This window comes from Chaetodon auriga, chromosome 23 (genome assembly GCF_051107435.1).
Source record: "Chaetodon auriga isolate fChaAug3 chromosome 23, fChaAug3.hap1, whole genome shotgun sequence".
In the NCBI taxonomy this organism is placed as follows: Eukaryota; Metazoa; Chordata; class Actinopteri; order Chaetodontiformes; family Chaetodontidae; genus Chaetodon; species Chaetodon auriga.
The window spans coordinates 15,792,514-15,808,581 of NC_135096.1; the positions used below are offsets into that span (position 1 = coordinate 15,792,514).

Sequence of the window (16,068 nt, forward strand, 5' to 3'; positions counted from 1 at the left end):
TAACCTAGTAACTGCTGAAACCAGCAGCCTTCTGGCTATGAGTGTAAATATAGAGCAGTGATGAACAGAGATGATTGTTGTTGGCGTTTTCAGCTTTCAGACTGAAGACCGTCTGTGTTTGAGTTTGTGGAAAATAACACTTTTAAAGATTTATCTGAGATGTTACTTAGAGATCGCCCAGGCTGATCCTTTCTTTGCTGAACTCTACTGCATTTTGTTTGTGTGTGTGTGTCTCTTATCAGGTTTGAGCTGCTGGAGGTTTTGACGTTCGACTCCGTCAGACGGAGGATGAGCGTCATTGTCAGGTCCAGCACTGGTAATACACTTCAGACTGTTATTATGCATGTACGTATGTGGTTATGTTTCTGTGTATGGTTTCTCTCTTATACTTCTTACACTTCTTTTTTGTCTGCGTGTGTGTGTGTGTGTGTGTGTGTGTGTGTGTGTGAGCAGGGGAGTTCTATCTGTTCTGTAAAGGTGCAGACTCCTCCATCTTCCCCAGGGTTGTATCAGGCAAGGTGGATCAAGTCAAAGCTCGGGTGGAGCACAACGCAGTGGTGAGAGCACTCGCACAAGCAAGTTTTAAAGGTCGTGTGACTTGCATGGCTGCCACAGGAAGTCGATCAGTGGAGCATGGCCCACTTCCATCAAACACTCGTCCTGTATTCTTGCATAAAGGCCCCGCTGTGGTTTCTCAGTTTTTCCCATCAGCTCTTAGTCCACCTGAAAAGACCTCAGCTGATCAGCGCCATGGGACTTTTGATTTGATTTAGAAAATGTAGAAAATAACCAACTCAGGTAGAATGAGGCAGGCTGAGGGGAAATCCACTACAACGGCACAACCTAATTACAAAGTAATGCAGAACTGAATGCCACAGGCTGACTGTCACCGAGCATCCGAGGCTGAAGTTTCTCTTTCAGTTTACCCGTAAAGATGAACTCAATAAAGTGAACTGAACCTGCTGCAGTGGAGAACTAGGTCAGTAAGACCTCACTTGGTTGCAGCTGTAGAAAACTCGTAGCTTTCAGCGCGAACAGAAACATCCGTGGTGGGTGTTGTGCTGCTGAGGTTCAAATGGAAAGAACAGTTGCTGCCCACACAGCACACACTCACATTCAAGGCCCAGAGTTGAACAAATATCTTTATTTTTCCTGTTTGTTTAGAATTTTTGCAAAAAAAAGCTCTCTGTTGATCACTTCTCTATTGTTTCTATGCCAGGCTAACCCTGTTTGAATCTCACCTCTCCTCCAGGAGGGCCTGAGGACGCTTTGTGTTGCGTATCGGCCTCTGAGCCCCGAGCAGTACCAGGAGGTTTGCCACCTGCTGAGCGGGGCCAAGTTGGCACTACAGGACCGAGACAAACGCCTGGCCGAGGCCTATGACCTCATCGAGAAAGACCTGATTCTGCTGGGAGCCACTGCGGTGGAGGACAGGTGAAGGCTCTTTTAAAGGAGGATTCTATTGCTGATGATATAAAAATCCAGTCTTTTGCTCGATTAGTGGTGTTAATGCCCTTGTTGGATCTAAATGTCAAACACCCTCAAGCGCTAACTCATGATTCTGTGCATGCTGCCCCACATCTGAGCCAAACTGAGTGAGGGCAAGAGGCAGTGCAACCCTCTGATTTTACACTTGCTACCGGAGCAATTATAGCGCAGGCTTAAAAGGGACTGTTAACCCAGAGGGCATCGCAAGTGGGCTCATCCTGTGCAGAGAGAGGCGAAGTGTAAATGAGCCAAGCATTGTTATACTGTATGGCTGTTGTTGCAGGGGTATTTTCTCCTATTGCCATTAGATATTTACAAAGCACTGAAATTCCAGGCTCCAGGAAAAAGCAGCAGACACCATCGAGTCCCTCCACAAGGCAGGTATGAAGGTGTGGGTGCTGACCGGGGATAAGATGGAGACGGCGGCTGCAACCTGCTATGCCAGCAAGCTGTTTCGCCGCAACACCCAGATCCTGGAGCTGACCACCAAACGCACCGAGGAGCAGAGCCTTCACGATGTCCTGTTTGACCTGAGCAGGACCGTCCTGAGGCAACACGGAGGCATGACCAGGGACACCTTCTCTGGGTGCGTGTTTTGTGAGAGGCAGTGTTAGATGACCAGCTTGCCAACCTTGTCTCAAATGTCGGAACATTTTTGTTTCATTTAGTACCATCAAGCAGTCGCTGCACAGACTTATATTTGACAGGTCTTCTCTTTGTCCAGTTTATCAGGTGACTGTACCGACTATGGTCTGATCATTGATGGAGCCACCCTCTCTGCGGTGATGAGGCCCGCCCAGGAGGACTCCAACTCAGGGAACTACAAAGAGATCTTCCTAGAAATCTGCCGCAACTGCAGCGCCGTGCTCTGCTGTCGAATGGCACCGCTCCAGAAAGCACAGGTACGACACCTGTACTCTCTTTTGATGTGCAGCACAGGAGTGCCAGGCATGAATCAGAGCGAGCAGCGGCCAAGAACTCGTTGATCGCTTTTTTTGTATTTCTAGATTGTGAAGCTGATCAAAGCCTCCAAGGAGCACCCGATCACGCTGGCTGTAGGAGATGGGGCTAATGATGTTAGCATGATCCTAGAGGCCCATGTCGGCATCGGTTAGTATGCTTGTCCATGTTCTTGTCACTCAGCCTTTATTTATATCCACGTCGTGCGTTCGTCGTGTGTTTAATGACAGGCTTTTATCCGTCTGTCTCCAGGTATCATGGGTAAGGAGGGTCGTCAGGCCGTGAGGAACAGTGACTACGCCATCCCAAAGTTCAAACACCTCAAGAAGATGCTGCTTGTGCATGGACACTATTACTACATACGCATCTCTGAACTCGTGCAATACTTCTTCTATAAGGTAGTCCTCTATATAATTGTTATATATTAATATCAATTATGTTCAATATAATACTTCTACGTATTACATATTTCTTGAGAATGCGCGACAAAACGCACTTCTTCTTCTCTCATTTCTTTTCTTTCTTTTCCCAGAATGTCTGTTTCATCTTCCCCCAGTTCCTCTACCAGTTCTTCTGTGGCTTCTCACAACAGGTAGGGACACACACACACACACACACAAAGCAAACCAACAGTCATGAGGAATTAATAAAGAAAGAACTGAAACTCCTCCGTCTCCTCAGCCGCTGTATGACACAGCCTACTTGACTCTGTACAACATCAGCTTCACCTCGCTGCCCATCCTGCTCTACAGTCTCATCGAGCAGCACATCAACATGGACATCCTGAAGAAGGACCCGTCTCTCTATAGGTCAGTGTGGATATCAAGCAATGAACAGATACAAAATCTGCCTGCCTATGTGTGATGCACAGCTGCTCTTTTCTGTGAAGTATTGTATTATTTCAGCCATTCTCAGCCATGACAGTACACTAAAGCACTTGCTCTAATAAACTGCAAGCATAAATGTTTTCTATTGATTTTACATCCATGCAAAGGAGACATTTGGTCAATACGTTCATATCAGGCCCCGGAAAGCACAGACCTCCCACTTTAACTTGGCTTGATTGAGTTGAGTTCGGTCAGAGCTCAGCTGTTTCCAAATTGAAAACTCGTGGTTTCACATCACCAGACGAAGCGTTTTTCTCCTCGGCCTGGATTCGTCCTTTTGCCATCGTGTGACCCTCAGAAAAAGTCTCCCGTCTCAAACAACAGAAATGGTCTGCGGTCATTTAGGATTTCAGTGTTTGCAAGGCGCCCATGTCAGTGATGTATTCATGAATTATTCCATATGAATGTCATGCTGAATCAACAGTCATTTCTAGTTAAGGTCCTCCCAAAGTCTAATGGAGCACTGATCAATAAATGTGAAATCGCTGATCTGAGAGGTGGTCAGCATGAGCCGTTCATACTGTCAACCACGATGTTGTGCCTGTCTTCACAGAGATATTGCTAAGAACTCTCTGCTGCGGTGGCCTATCTTCATATATTGGACCATCCTGGGTGTGTATGATGCCATCGTGATGTTCTTTGGTGCTTACTTCCTGTTTGACAACACCACCTTCACCAGCAACGGACAGGTAACATCCACGTGTCCCTGACAGCCCCCTTCACTCAGTGCAGGAGACTTTTTTGAGTCACTGACAACGTTTCTGTCTTGGACATGATGAATAAGTAAAGAATGTACATAATAAGTTAAACAGATGATTGAATTCACTTCATTGCACACAGCAAACACTGATGTATCACATGAGTGAATGTGTCAGATTTGGTGTGTGTGGTTCACTGAGAGCAGAGCTGATTGTAAAATCTGAGGTAGGACCTGCAGCATCTCTCCTTCACACACCAGGTGAGGTGGGACATGTTCTCCATCAGGGATGACAGCTTAGCCATCACCCTCCTTTCTCCCACCGCCTCCACTGAGGACAGAGCTGGCCTTCTTAACCGGTCTGCCGAGTCTCTTCCTGGCAGCATCAAGATGCTGCTGCCTCAGCAGATGAGTGGTGCCACAGGGTTAGAAAGGTCCTCAGGAGTGCCCCCCCCAACTCCAGAAGACCTGAGTCTCCTCAGCAGATACAGTCTGCTCTGGCCCTTCTCATATAGTGCATTTATATTGTCAGTCCATGTTATTAGTCAGGTGAACGCACAGGTACCTGTAGGACGTCCTGTAGGAGGAGAGTGCTCATGCCTGTTATGACGCAGCTCTCATTTGTCTTTTTCAGTCTTTGTGGGAAGTTTATTAATGATCATCAAAGAAGGATATTTTTCTTTGTGGCCTAAATCTCACTGAACTTGTGCAAGGAAGTAGAAAGGAAGAAAGGAAAGGAAGGCAGCTTTATTGCTTTGACAGTCGATTTCTTATATGAAGCATCAGAGACAAGCTTTTAGCTTTTTGTTGTATCCGAAAAATAGATTCAGGCCAAGATTTGCTGACGCTGACTGTTAACTACTGCATCAAACAGCACATGATACACTGTGCAGTTCAAAATGATTCAGCAGCACCTTCCTCCTGAATGAATAATGCTAGCAGTGATCTCATTGTAGCGTCAGGTAACATTCCAGGTGTGCAGCATTGAGTAAATACAGCAGCTTTCCTCATAATGTACTTGTTGATGACTTGATATTTCTTACTCGTCACTCACTCTCGCTGCTTATTTAAACAGTATGTGACGTGTCAGGCAGATGAAATGTGTGTACATGTCCTCAGTTGACCTCCTGTCCCAGGCTGAAAAGGTCTCGAGGCTGCTCTTGTTTTGTCTCTGGTGCCCTTTGAGCGGACTGACGTGTGACAGCTGATAGATGTTCTCCCATTCACATCCAAGCCACAACAGCATGGCGGGTTTTCCACCATCTTCCTCTGTGTCTCTCTTTTTGTTTCCTCTCATTCTCAAGCGGCGTTACTCTCCCAGAAACCTCTCGGACTCCTTTGGGTTGCTTGATTTCACTTTTTTTATGCATTGAGTGTTTTATTATTTTCCAGCCACAAAACTGTTGTTTATTTTCTTATGATTTTCTTCTTCTGGCCTTCTCCTCTTCTTCTTCCTCTCCTCTTACCTTTGTGTTGCTTTTTCTTTTTGCTTCTCTTTCCTCCTCCCAGCTAATGACAACCAACACACAGATGGTAAGCCTGTCCCTGTCTCTCTGTCATCTCTCCCTAGTTTCAGTTTCCAATTTCCTGTTTGGTCCCGTCACACAGCCTGATGCCAAACCACCCGTCATCCATTCACCGTTCATCCCATGTCCGGCCCTTAGTGCTTGCTGTAGACACATCAGCTGTAGTCTTTTGTGTAGTGACCTGCCTTTTACTAGAACCATGCTCATACAGTGATCAGGCTCCTGAACTATACATTCTGTGTGCATTGTGTGTATGTGGCAGACACCAGTATGTTACAGCTGCAGCTAAAAGCAGGGGACAAATGAATGTAGAAAATTAGTTGCACTCCTTCCTGTATTATATGCCATTTGAGACATTTAGCCATCTCTCTAATCCAATTCCTCCTCAGTTGATGGGGCTCCCTTTAGAGCAGAAAAACATTGTCACATTTGCGGTCACTCTCTGAGCCATCAGCACTATTTATAGGCTTATTTGTGAAGGAATAACAGCTGGAGTACAAATGGGATGCCAGTTGCTCGTGATGTTTGCGTCCAACGGGAAGCAAATCTGAAGCTTCAGATATGTTTACAGACAGTAAACCGTGACACTTTGATTATCAGATTCTGGGATTTGCACAAACACTCTCATTTATAATGCTAACTACAACACCACAGTCTGGCCTTATTATACCTCATTACTGTCATCATTTCATTTGTCACGATCAAGCCGACATTACAACCACCACACATTCAGGTGGCCTTTGAAAAGCTTAATATTCACCTTTTCATGCTTGTCTTATATCTTTCTGCTTCATTTATTCATAAATCACGTCTCTAATTGTTTCTCCTGGATTCAGCACATTCAACGAGACAATTGCAAAAATAAAAACGTTATGTACTATAATACCTCTTACATGTTCTTACATGGGTCAAAGTGCTTTTGATTTAGCCAAATAATCTTCACAACTGTCAAGAAAGAGCACATTTAAGTGTTAAAGTAACATTAAGGGCTGGCCTTTGATCGTTATATCAGGATTATTATGGGAAAACATTTCCACTGTAGTCCTCTTTGGTACGTAGCACCAACACATCTCATGTGTTGAAGACATTAAATATGCTCCATGTTAATGTGACACCATGTTATAATTACAGTAAAGATGGCTGCCTACAACAGTAGCATTGTGAAGTAATGTTGTCAATAATTAAGACCACGTTTCCCATAAAGCCTTCTGCAGCTCTCATTGCCATTTCCAGAAAGCGGGTTAAGTTGCAGTAACAGCACTGTCACCCTCACAGATCCAGCCTAATGGAAAGAAAACGTGCAGCCGAGGGGCCGCCCTGCTTCTTTAAGTTTCAAATTTACATAGCTGATATTTATTTGTTCTTTAAGAAATGGTTCATGTAGGACATTTAAAGTGTTTTCCGATCGGGCTGGCGTGCACATCACTTCTTATGGTAATTTAAACACACCTCATCGCACCTGCTCCCCATCCATCAGCCATATGACAAGCTATTCTTCACCTGAATGTTGCTGTCTGAGCACCCTGCCATCTGTTGGATTGATTGACTCCTCACTGAATACGTGCACTCAGGTTTATCTCAGTGTATCATATTAACACCAGGCCTGCAGAATGCACTCAAATGCACCTGGTTGTACGTCACCTGTGATGCATGATGACACCAGGTGTATGGATAAAGCCTTTAATAATGCTGACACAGATAAATTCAGTTGGAGCCATCTAGTCATGACATCGCACAATGAGCTGCAAAAAACATACTGTATGTACTCACTGTTGTGGCATTCAACGTGGATACTATTGAACCAAACGTGACACATGTGTGCATGTGTTCGGCACCTGTTCGACACCCACCTGTGTGTGAACAGGTGGGTGTTGAACAGAAATCTTCTTCATTTGAAACGTGTTGCTAACATCATCTGCCGTCCCTTTGCCTCCGCAGATGTTTGGAAACTGGACATTTGGGACGCTGGTCTTCACTGTGCTCGTCTTCACTGTTACATTCAAGGTACCCACGCAGACACACACCAGTCTGACCAGTCTGGACTCACAGCAGCACCCAGACGAGGCGGATTTAAGCCTCATTTCACTCCTCTTTTGCAGTTGGCTCTCGATACTCATTACTGGACTTGGATCAACCATTTTGTCATCTGGGGCTCACTCATCTTCTTTGTGCTCTTCTCTCTGCTGTGGGGAGGAATCATCTGGTAAACAAAAACATCTTGAAACTTCGGTCGAACTCTTAGAATAATGTGTTAAAGTGACTCGATGATTAATCAGATCAACACACTCTCTCCTCTCCTCCAGGCCCTTCCTCAACTACCAGAGGATGTACTATGTGTTCATGCAGATGTTGTCCAGTGGTCCCGCCTGGCTCAGCATCATCCTTCTCATAACAGCCAGTCTGCTGCCAGATGTGGTGAAGAAGGTCATCTGGAGGGCGCTGTGGCCCACCACGACTGAACGCATACAGGTGTGTTTTACTGTTATTGATAAGCTAACTGTGACAGCACGACAAAATCCATCCAGGATGTTAGGAAACTTTGGAAACTTTAAGGACAAGACCGGCGATATTCTGTGTTTTTCTTACTGATGATAATGGCTTTCAAATGCTAAAGTATCACTGTGGGTCAGCAGATGTATGCTGGCTTTGGTTACGTCCCTGCTCTGCTGGATGTAAGTCAGTGAGCTCCTCTCTGTGTGCAGTGCTCCTTTATTTCTACATTTAAAAAAAAAGGCACAATTGAGATGTTGAATGTATTTTTAGCGGCTAACACTCAAAATGTTTTATTAATGGAGAGTTAGAAATGCAGCCATCACAGCTGTTATGTCGCTCCTCTACAGAGGCTGAGAGTGGCTGCTCCGCTCTCAAAAACATGTTTTGTTGGTAATAATTAAATTATTTTGTTCGCATTAAGTCGAAATTTTAAAAACAAGTCTAAAAAAAGCTAAAAGTAAGTGAGAGGCTGTTCAGGAGTCACTAAAACACTCATCAGAAAAAACAAATGTTCATTTAAAATGATTGCATTAAGGGACTGCGTGAGGCTTCATTTGATCTGTAATCAGCAAATCTTGGCTGCAGAGCGATTAGAGGTCGAAACAGTGAGGTCAGAAGGCGCTCATTGGCCAGTTAAAAATTCTGTAGGATTCAGTCCTCAAACCAAACCTAAATTATGAATAAATGATGAAACTTTTGTGCATAAAATCCTAAAAATGAGAACACTTCCTGTCCCGGGCTCTGGGATCTGAACACAGCTGCTGAACAGCACAGCACTAATGTTATTTTAGGGGCAGGTGCAGAACATGGAGAGCTGGGGATTTTCCACCAAGCCTGCGTTATTGCACTGTGTTTGATGGTTGGATCAGTCAGAGAAGTAGATGTGTAGCCTGTTAAACGTGTTGGTTTTCAAACTGTGTGCAGTGAGGTTTGACCTTTAACCTCCTCATGACCTGAACGACCTTCTAAGTGTCCTCCTACGTGTCCTAAACTGCTCCTTTTCCTCACCCTTCCTCACAGCTGTGCTTGTGGAGAGCTGACAACCAGCCTCCTGACCCTCTGAGACAGACTTCGCACATCTTTCCATTTCAGTCGCATTAATCATGTGACATTTTGACTTTAACTCTTGCCTCCCCCTGTTCACTCCTCCCTCTGACCGTCCTGCTTCCTCCTTTCCTCCTCTTCTCTCCTCCGTGGCAGACAAAGCGTCGGTGCCTTGCCTCAGAGCCCTCCACCATCTTTATGCTGTCTCAGACTTCCAGCAGAATCAGTTTCTAATCCAGCCCTCTTAGAGGTGACCCTCTGCCTTTCCTCCTGTCTCTAGCCTCTATAGAATCCCTCTTTCACTATATTTTTCCATTTTTTTACACTGTTTTGCATGAAGTGACTCTTTTGTGGAACAGTCTAGTTGCATGCTAGTGCATTTACATCTGGATTTACCCAAAACATCATCATTCAAACTGAGTTCCTCTGCCAGTCGTGTAAATGCAGCGTGATGTGTGGCCTTCATGACCGTTTTCTTCTGTTACGCTGAGATTAGACTGTGTCTTTATGTGTATGTGGTAGATCCTTAATGTGTTTGCCTCTGACTGTATGTGTGTGTGTGTGTGTGTGCGCGCATGTGTGTCCACAGCGTGTGAGGGATAGTAGCGGGTTTGAGAGAGCCGTGGCCTACCACAGTTCTGACTCCTTACTAGATGGATTAGCTGTCACAGAAGCCTAGAGGGCTTCAGCACGGTAAAACACACACCCTGCCACCGTGTGTGTGTGTGTGTGTGTGTGTGTGTGTGTGTGTGTGTGTGTGTGTGTGTGTGTGTGTGCTTCATGGTTGGACTGGGAAATGGTGGGTGATGTTAACATCCTGCTGTGATGGGGTTTACTTTACGGTGGTGTGTGGTTTCACAGGTTTGACTTTTGATAGTTGTACTTGACTAACACGTGGGTTTTAGAGTGTGTGTGTGTGTGTGTGTGTGTGTGTGTGTGTGTGTGTGTGTGTGAGGGTCTTAAAAGTTGGATGACCAAACAATCTGCAGGTATTGTATAAACAACTTTTACCCTGTTGGGTTATTCTTTACGTGGAGCTCTGGCGCCCTCTAGTGACATGATTCAGCATCGCTGCAGAGCCACCGAGCTGCAGTGGGACTGAACGTTCATGCATGTTTATTAGTCATGCTTCCATCTGCATGGTTTGGTTATTTTTATGGTGTTGTGTGGTGTTACAGTATTATATATTTATACGTTCTGTTTGTACCTCATTGCTGGGGTTGCATCACTCGTGTCTGAACAGAGCGGACGGGACGTTATCATCACTGCTGGTGAATTAGATTAAAGGCAATTCGATACATAATTAGATATTAGAAATAATTGAATTGTCTGGTAATGCAGACTTGTGTCCAGGTTCAGGTTAGCGACAGAGGACAGCGTCGTGTCTTTTGCATTAGCTCGTTTGACATCTGTCGAGGGCTGGGTACCAAACTTCAGTTCTTTCATGGCACCGACCAAAGTGTCCTCGTCATTCAGTGGCAATTTCAATACCTAATTCCTGCTTGTGCCAGGATCTAATAATGCTGGTGATTGGCTGTCTAACATTACACATCACAGACACATGCAGTTTTCTCAGACCTCCAACCCTCAGTGGGCTTGTTACTAAAGCATCCGCTGCTGTCAGTCAGGATTCTGTCCAGCTGGGATGATGACGTCCGTCCACGTGTCTCCTCCTCCTGCTCTCAGAGCTCTCTACAGTAACATGTTTTCTCAGTTTTTACTTTGTCTCTCCCTCTTTTGCCCTGTTTTCTCAATGTCTTTCCCACCCTGTCTCCTTCTCCTCAACACTCCCGCAGAATGCTGATAAACTGTACAAGGGCCAGCTGTCTGAGTTCACCCCCCTGGCGTCTCTCCACGCCCCGTCCAAGGCTGGCAGCCACCGGCGAGGGTCGGCCAACCAAAGGAATGCTCCGAACCCTCGAAGGTCTGAACCCTTTAGCAAGAAAATCATGTTCACACGCTGGCAAAGAACACCAGACTACTGCACCTTCACCCCACTCCTCCGATTCGCCGATGGCGCCCGTCACTCGAAGCAGGGACACGCCTACAGCGGGGCGGGGCCAGAGACCTCAGTCTAATTTATTTCTGTCTGGTGTTCTGATCTTATAGAGTAATATCACACGCAGCGGTTGAACTGAACGGAGTAGTAATTGTAATAAATCGTCCCAGACGCTGAGCGGGTCACTAGCAGAGCTGCAGAGTTACCCAAAAGTAACTGAAACTCATGTATTTATGTGACTGAGCTGGGACTGCGCTGCGAATAACAGATACCTGTAATCCATCTTTAAGGGATTACAGTGAAAGTGACCTTCACACAACTGTTCCCAAGTCAGCAGCCACGTATGGCACGAAGCACTATGGGACGGCTCTGGAAGGGACTCCATCCGCAGGGCCCCGCTCGCCGTCGCGTGGTGCAAAGGGCTCAGTGCATTGATGTCACAACACGCGAACAAACAGACTCCAGAGCTTTGATTTCTTAAAAGATACTGTGTCACGCTGAAAGTCCGTGCGCTCGCCCTTTACGTCTGCCTGCCTTCCATAGCCGGTAGCTGAAGTGTACTTCGCTCCCAGTATTTAGGATTTATATGACTTTAAAGAAACAGTATCATGATGTGTTTGGCATTGTGCTGCTGCTGCTGCTGCTGATGATGATGATGATGACGAAGACAGTAACAGTGCTTAAGCCAGCTCGAGCTCTCTCTGACCAAACATGTTCTTCTCTTCATTCCCATCATCCCCCTCTCTCTCTTCTCTCTTCGTCCGCCTCTTCTGCCTCTTTCAGGACTAACTGGTGTTGCCTGTGTGCAAACCTTTTATCTCGAAACTCTCCGTAGGACTCTGGGGATCAGATCCTACAGCACTGTAAGGAGGGCTGCAGTAGAGCCGCGAAGCAGAAGTGTTGGAGATGTGGATCTGAGTCGGCCTGAGTTTTAATAGTCATTGTATTTAAGAAAAAAAGAGCGACTTTGACCCCACATCCAACACTTACGCTTTCTGACATGTAGGTAGTGTAGGGGGCTTGCTGGGTTAGCTGTGTGTGTATCTGTGTGCCGATAGCTAGCAGTGTGTGTGTTATGTTCATCTCTGCGGGATCTCCTTCTGTCTTATTGTCTTTAAAGCACTTTAACTGCAGACCTTCTTATATCTTACATTGATCTATAATGCTATATGAGAGACAAATCCACGTCTTTCATGGCTTCTAGTGGTAGAGTCCGGTAGAAGTGGCTCTGTGACGACTGCCCAGCTGTTTCTTAATGCCTTAATGTCACCTTGTAAATACCACATTACCCTCCACACAGACCATTTACCAAAGAAACAAGACTATGGTGTTCTTTCGACAGCGGCTGACAGATTAGTGGACGTGTGTAGGAAAATTTCAAAGGACAGCAGAAAAATTAGAGAAAACATGATTTTTAACTGCTTTAGGTCACTTGAGTTCACTTTCTTAACATTAACATAATGCAAAATGACTCTATCAAGTGCCCCAAACTGCTTGATGCCTTAAACAAACGCAGTGTTTCTGAGATGTCATCATTTGACATACAGTCATTTATTAATGAGAGCACAGACACGTGTCCATCCAAGTCTCAACACTTTATCAAACTCTGAAGGTTTTGCTTTCATTCTGTCATAAACAACCAAGAAAAGCAAAAGCACAGACACAAATTTGATCCAACGTTGGACCTAAACATGCCGAAACAAAAGACATTAAGGTGTGGATCATATGAAAACGTCGTTTTCATATGATCCACACACTGCATGGACAAATTAGGATGTGTCATTGAACCCCACTGCCCTGGATGGACTTTATCAATTAGCAGAAGTCTTGAAAAGGTTCATTATACGTCTGTCCTTCGCCGAAAGACTGATCCATTTCTGTCTTATTAGATTGTAGTTGAAGAGCTACGGACTGATAAAACAGATGAAATGGAAACAGAACCGGGCAGCAGACATTCATTCATGCCACAGATGTTTTTCTCAAAACGACGTCAACATAATGGAAGGTGTTAGTGAGGCATTTTAGTCTGCAGGTCGGCATCTAATAGCTATGTGCTAATGTCCTGAAAAGCCTTATGAGGGCGCTGAAAGAGCCTAATGAGATTCCCCACCTTGAAAAAGGCCTTCGCAGCGCAGTCTTTGAATTCTGTCCTCGGCTTTCCTGCTTCAACACGTCGTCTCTGTCTGTCTGTCTGTCTGTCTTCCTAGCCGCCTCTCTTTTTCTGTCTTTCTCTCGTCCTCCCTCTGGTGAAGCGATGCTGACGTGGAAGTCTTTCCTACCTCTGTGAGAGCCGCCTCCACCCGTCTGATGATCACCATCGTCCTCTGTCCCCTCCTGCACCTTCTCGGCCATCCATCCATTCATCTATCGTTGTGAGACAGAGTAGAAAAGATGTTTTGTACTCTACTTTTAACAGTACTTCTACGAACCAAAGCCTTGTTGCTGCTCCAGATACCGTTAGCTGCTTTACATTAGGTGCCTTGTGGTAGTTTCTCTGTCTCTGCTGAGCTGTCTTCGCTTGCTCTGTGGTAACTTTACAGTTGATAATAGACATTTGGGCTGTCCAGAAGCACTGCAGATAATGGATGTGTGGATGCATGACTGAGGAGTGACTGAGTGAATGGATACGTGAGTGAAAGGGTGAATGTAAAAATGAGTTTTCGCAGGTTGTCCAAGAAGTTATTCGGAACAAACGCAGCACTGAAATATGACACTGACGCACAACCGACGAACAAATAATTTATTTCTTGCACCGAAACATTCAAGGACTTCTGTTTAATGTGTTTTTTATTGTTTTTACTCCGAGTGTTTTGTATACGTCAAGGAGGGCATCTGTCTCTGAAATGTTGTTTTTACAGTTTTCTAATGTGTAAAATTCCCCTTTACTGCATGAAGAGTGAAGGTCATGGCACACTGGAAAAAGATATCAATCTGATGTGATGTTGTCTTTAATCCTTATTTTAAGGGTGCAGAAAACTGTTAAAAAAATCTGTAAATTTTCTTTTATCTAAACGTCACATTTGAACATGATTTGCATCTTAAAATTCCGGTTTTCTACTTCAATATTTGCGCAAAATCAACAGTAAAGTGAACGCGGTCCGGCTCATGCTGCTGGATTCTGTGGCCGAATCCACAGAAGTTGTCTCTGAACTGCATTCTCTGATTTGCATATTCAAGTGTCTCTTCACCCAAATTACAAAAGAAGAAAAACTGATTTTCTCACTCGCCTCTGCTGGTCGTGCAGATTGAAAGGACCGTCGACCAAAGAAGTAGAAAACTGATTATCCAGAGTAATGTCAACCGTTTGAGTAGCACAAATGAAAGAGAGACAGAGACAACAATCATAAGTATAACTGTAACTACCTGCATGGCTGGATACCTCTAAGAGGTGAGAAAATGCTCTGTTATTCTGTCATTTTGGTGAATTGATCCCGACTGTTCAATCGAAGCCTGTTCCTCCTCCTTAACGTGTGAATTCAACTTTCTGACAGACTCTCAGCCACAGCTGTGTGCCAGTATTCAGCAGCTGAAGTTTAACCATGTTTGCTCTCACATGAACCCATAAGGAATAAAGCAAACAAGTGAGCGTTTGTTGGCTAAAATGCTCCCAGATTTAAAAAAACAGCACCATGAACTCTTTAATGAGCCTGAGATGAATTAACAGTGTGATCAAACTCAAGTTGAAATACTGCCTTGCATGAAAATGGCCTCAGTCTTACGTTCAGATGTCATGTATAATCCCTCCAAACGAATCCATCAAATGCTTTATTGTGGAATTATTGGACCATTTCTTTCTAAATTGAGTTACTTGATACACTGGATGTGGGAAATTAAGCTGATTAGGAGGGAGACACAAGCGAACCTGGCTGAGTTATGGAGCTAAAAGACATCTGGAAGTCTATTTCTTTCCTAATATCCGAGTCATTGGCTGAGTCCCTTCTGTGTGCGAGGCGATCTGAAGACGGTCAGGTTCCTCCAGTCTGCTGGAGACAGGATGTTACGCTCGTGCTTTTTCTATGTGTGTTAGAGATCTTTACTTTCTGGAGAAGTTATTTGATGTGTGTCTTATTTGTGTAGAAGAGTATTCGAACAAGAGTTGTGACAGAACAACCTCGGGCATGTGCGTATGCGTGCGTAGCTTCAAAGAGTCAAAGGAGATGTTTCCGTGGCGTCGGCTCAGACGCGCCCCTGCACTGAACCATCTCGTCTGATTATCGACACGTTGCTGTAGAAACTTTCAAAGCCATTAATGGTGGGTTTAAGGTCTTATTGTACCGATCGCTCTTCTCCTAATTGTCCTGATCTTTCAAGACCACCTAAACTGACAGCCTTGGAACAGAATGTTATCTTTCTCTTTTACAATGTATTGTTGTATAGTGTTCTATGATTCTCATAACCAACAGTATCTATACATCCCAGTACACTCAGATGCAGTATACACAGTATATAAATGTAGTTATGTTAATTGATGTACAGTTTGGGGTCTTTTTATATACAGTTTTTAACAGAGTCATATCGAGATTTACTTGTGGATTTTTGCCAACATTTCTGTAGCTATCGACGGCAAACAACTGTACATTTGCTTGAAAATAAAAGCCAGAAGTGGAAAACATAAAAACTTAATGTGATTTTTTTGTACAGGTCCTGTCATCAGTCCTGATTTGCAGCTGCACTTCATGCATCAGCCACAAGGTTGCAGTAGAGTATCAGACGTGTCAGACCTCTCTGTGGCCCTCAAAGATCTGAGCTGATAAACGCACCTGAGGAGTTTCTGAATATCTGAAGCTGTTCAAATACGATCAAATCATGAGTATAGTTTTCAGAGGGCGAACCTGTGCTCACATTCTGCGTTGTCTCAAACTGCACTAGTGTTGAACAGACACTTTGGGAAATGGTTAAAAAAAAAAAAAAAAGGGAGAATTTTTAGATTTAATGTGTTCCCCAAAGTTGCTTCAGGGCTGCCGTCTGTGCCAT

General features: G+C 44.6%; 1 protein-coding gene across 6 annotated transcripts in view; it reads left to right on the forward strand.

The window, feature by feature from the left end:
* Positions 1-15,700, forward strand: part of atp11a (ATPase phospholipid transporting 11A) — a 41,129-nt gene extending 25,429 nt beyond the window's left edge. The window contains exons 17-33 of one of the 6 annotated variants that reach the window (XM_076723185.1): positions 243-316; positions 454-557; positions 1,253-1,434; positions 1,823-2,074; positions 2,213-2,390; positions 2,496-2,598; positions 2,701-2,846; positions 2,981-3,040; positions 3,130-3,257; positions 3,889-4,024; positions 5,542-5,565; positions 7,497-7,562; positions 7,658-7,761; positions 7,862-8,027; positions 10,892-11,019; positions 11,878-11,957; positions 13,302-15,700. In XM_076723185.1, the coding sequence (XP_076579300.1) occupies positions 243-316; positions 454-557; positions 1,253-1,434; positions 1,823-2,074; positions 2,213-2,390; positions 2,496-2,598; positions 2,701-2,846; positions 2,981-3,040; positions 3,130-3,257; positions 3,889-4,024; positions 5,542-5,565; positions 7,497-7,562; positions 7,658-7,761; positions 7,862-8,027; positions 10,892-11,019; positions 11,878-11,929 (1,903 nt within the window). In that variant the 3' untranslated portion in view covers positions 11,930-11,957; positions 13,302-15,700. Of the gene's footprint in view, positions 1-242; positions 317-453; positions 558-1,252; positions 1,435-1,822; positions 2,075-2,212; positions 2,391-2,495; positions 2,599-2,700; positions 2,847-2,980; positions 3,041-3,129; positions 3,258-3,888; positions 4,025-5,541; positions 5,566-7,496; positions 7,563-7,657; positions 7,762-7,861; positions 8,028-9,251; positions 9,346-10,891 lie in introns of all 6 variants that reach the window. The other 5 variants (XM_076723183.1, XM_076723186.1, XM_076723181.1 and 2 more) reach the window with 5 other exon arrangements.
* Positions 15,701-16,068: the final 368 nt, after the last annotated feature.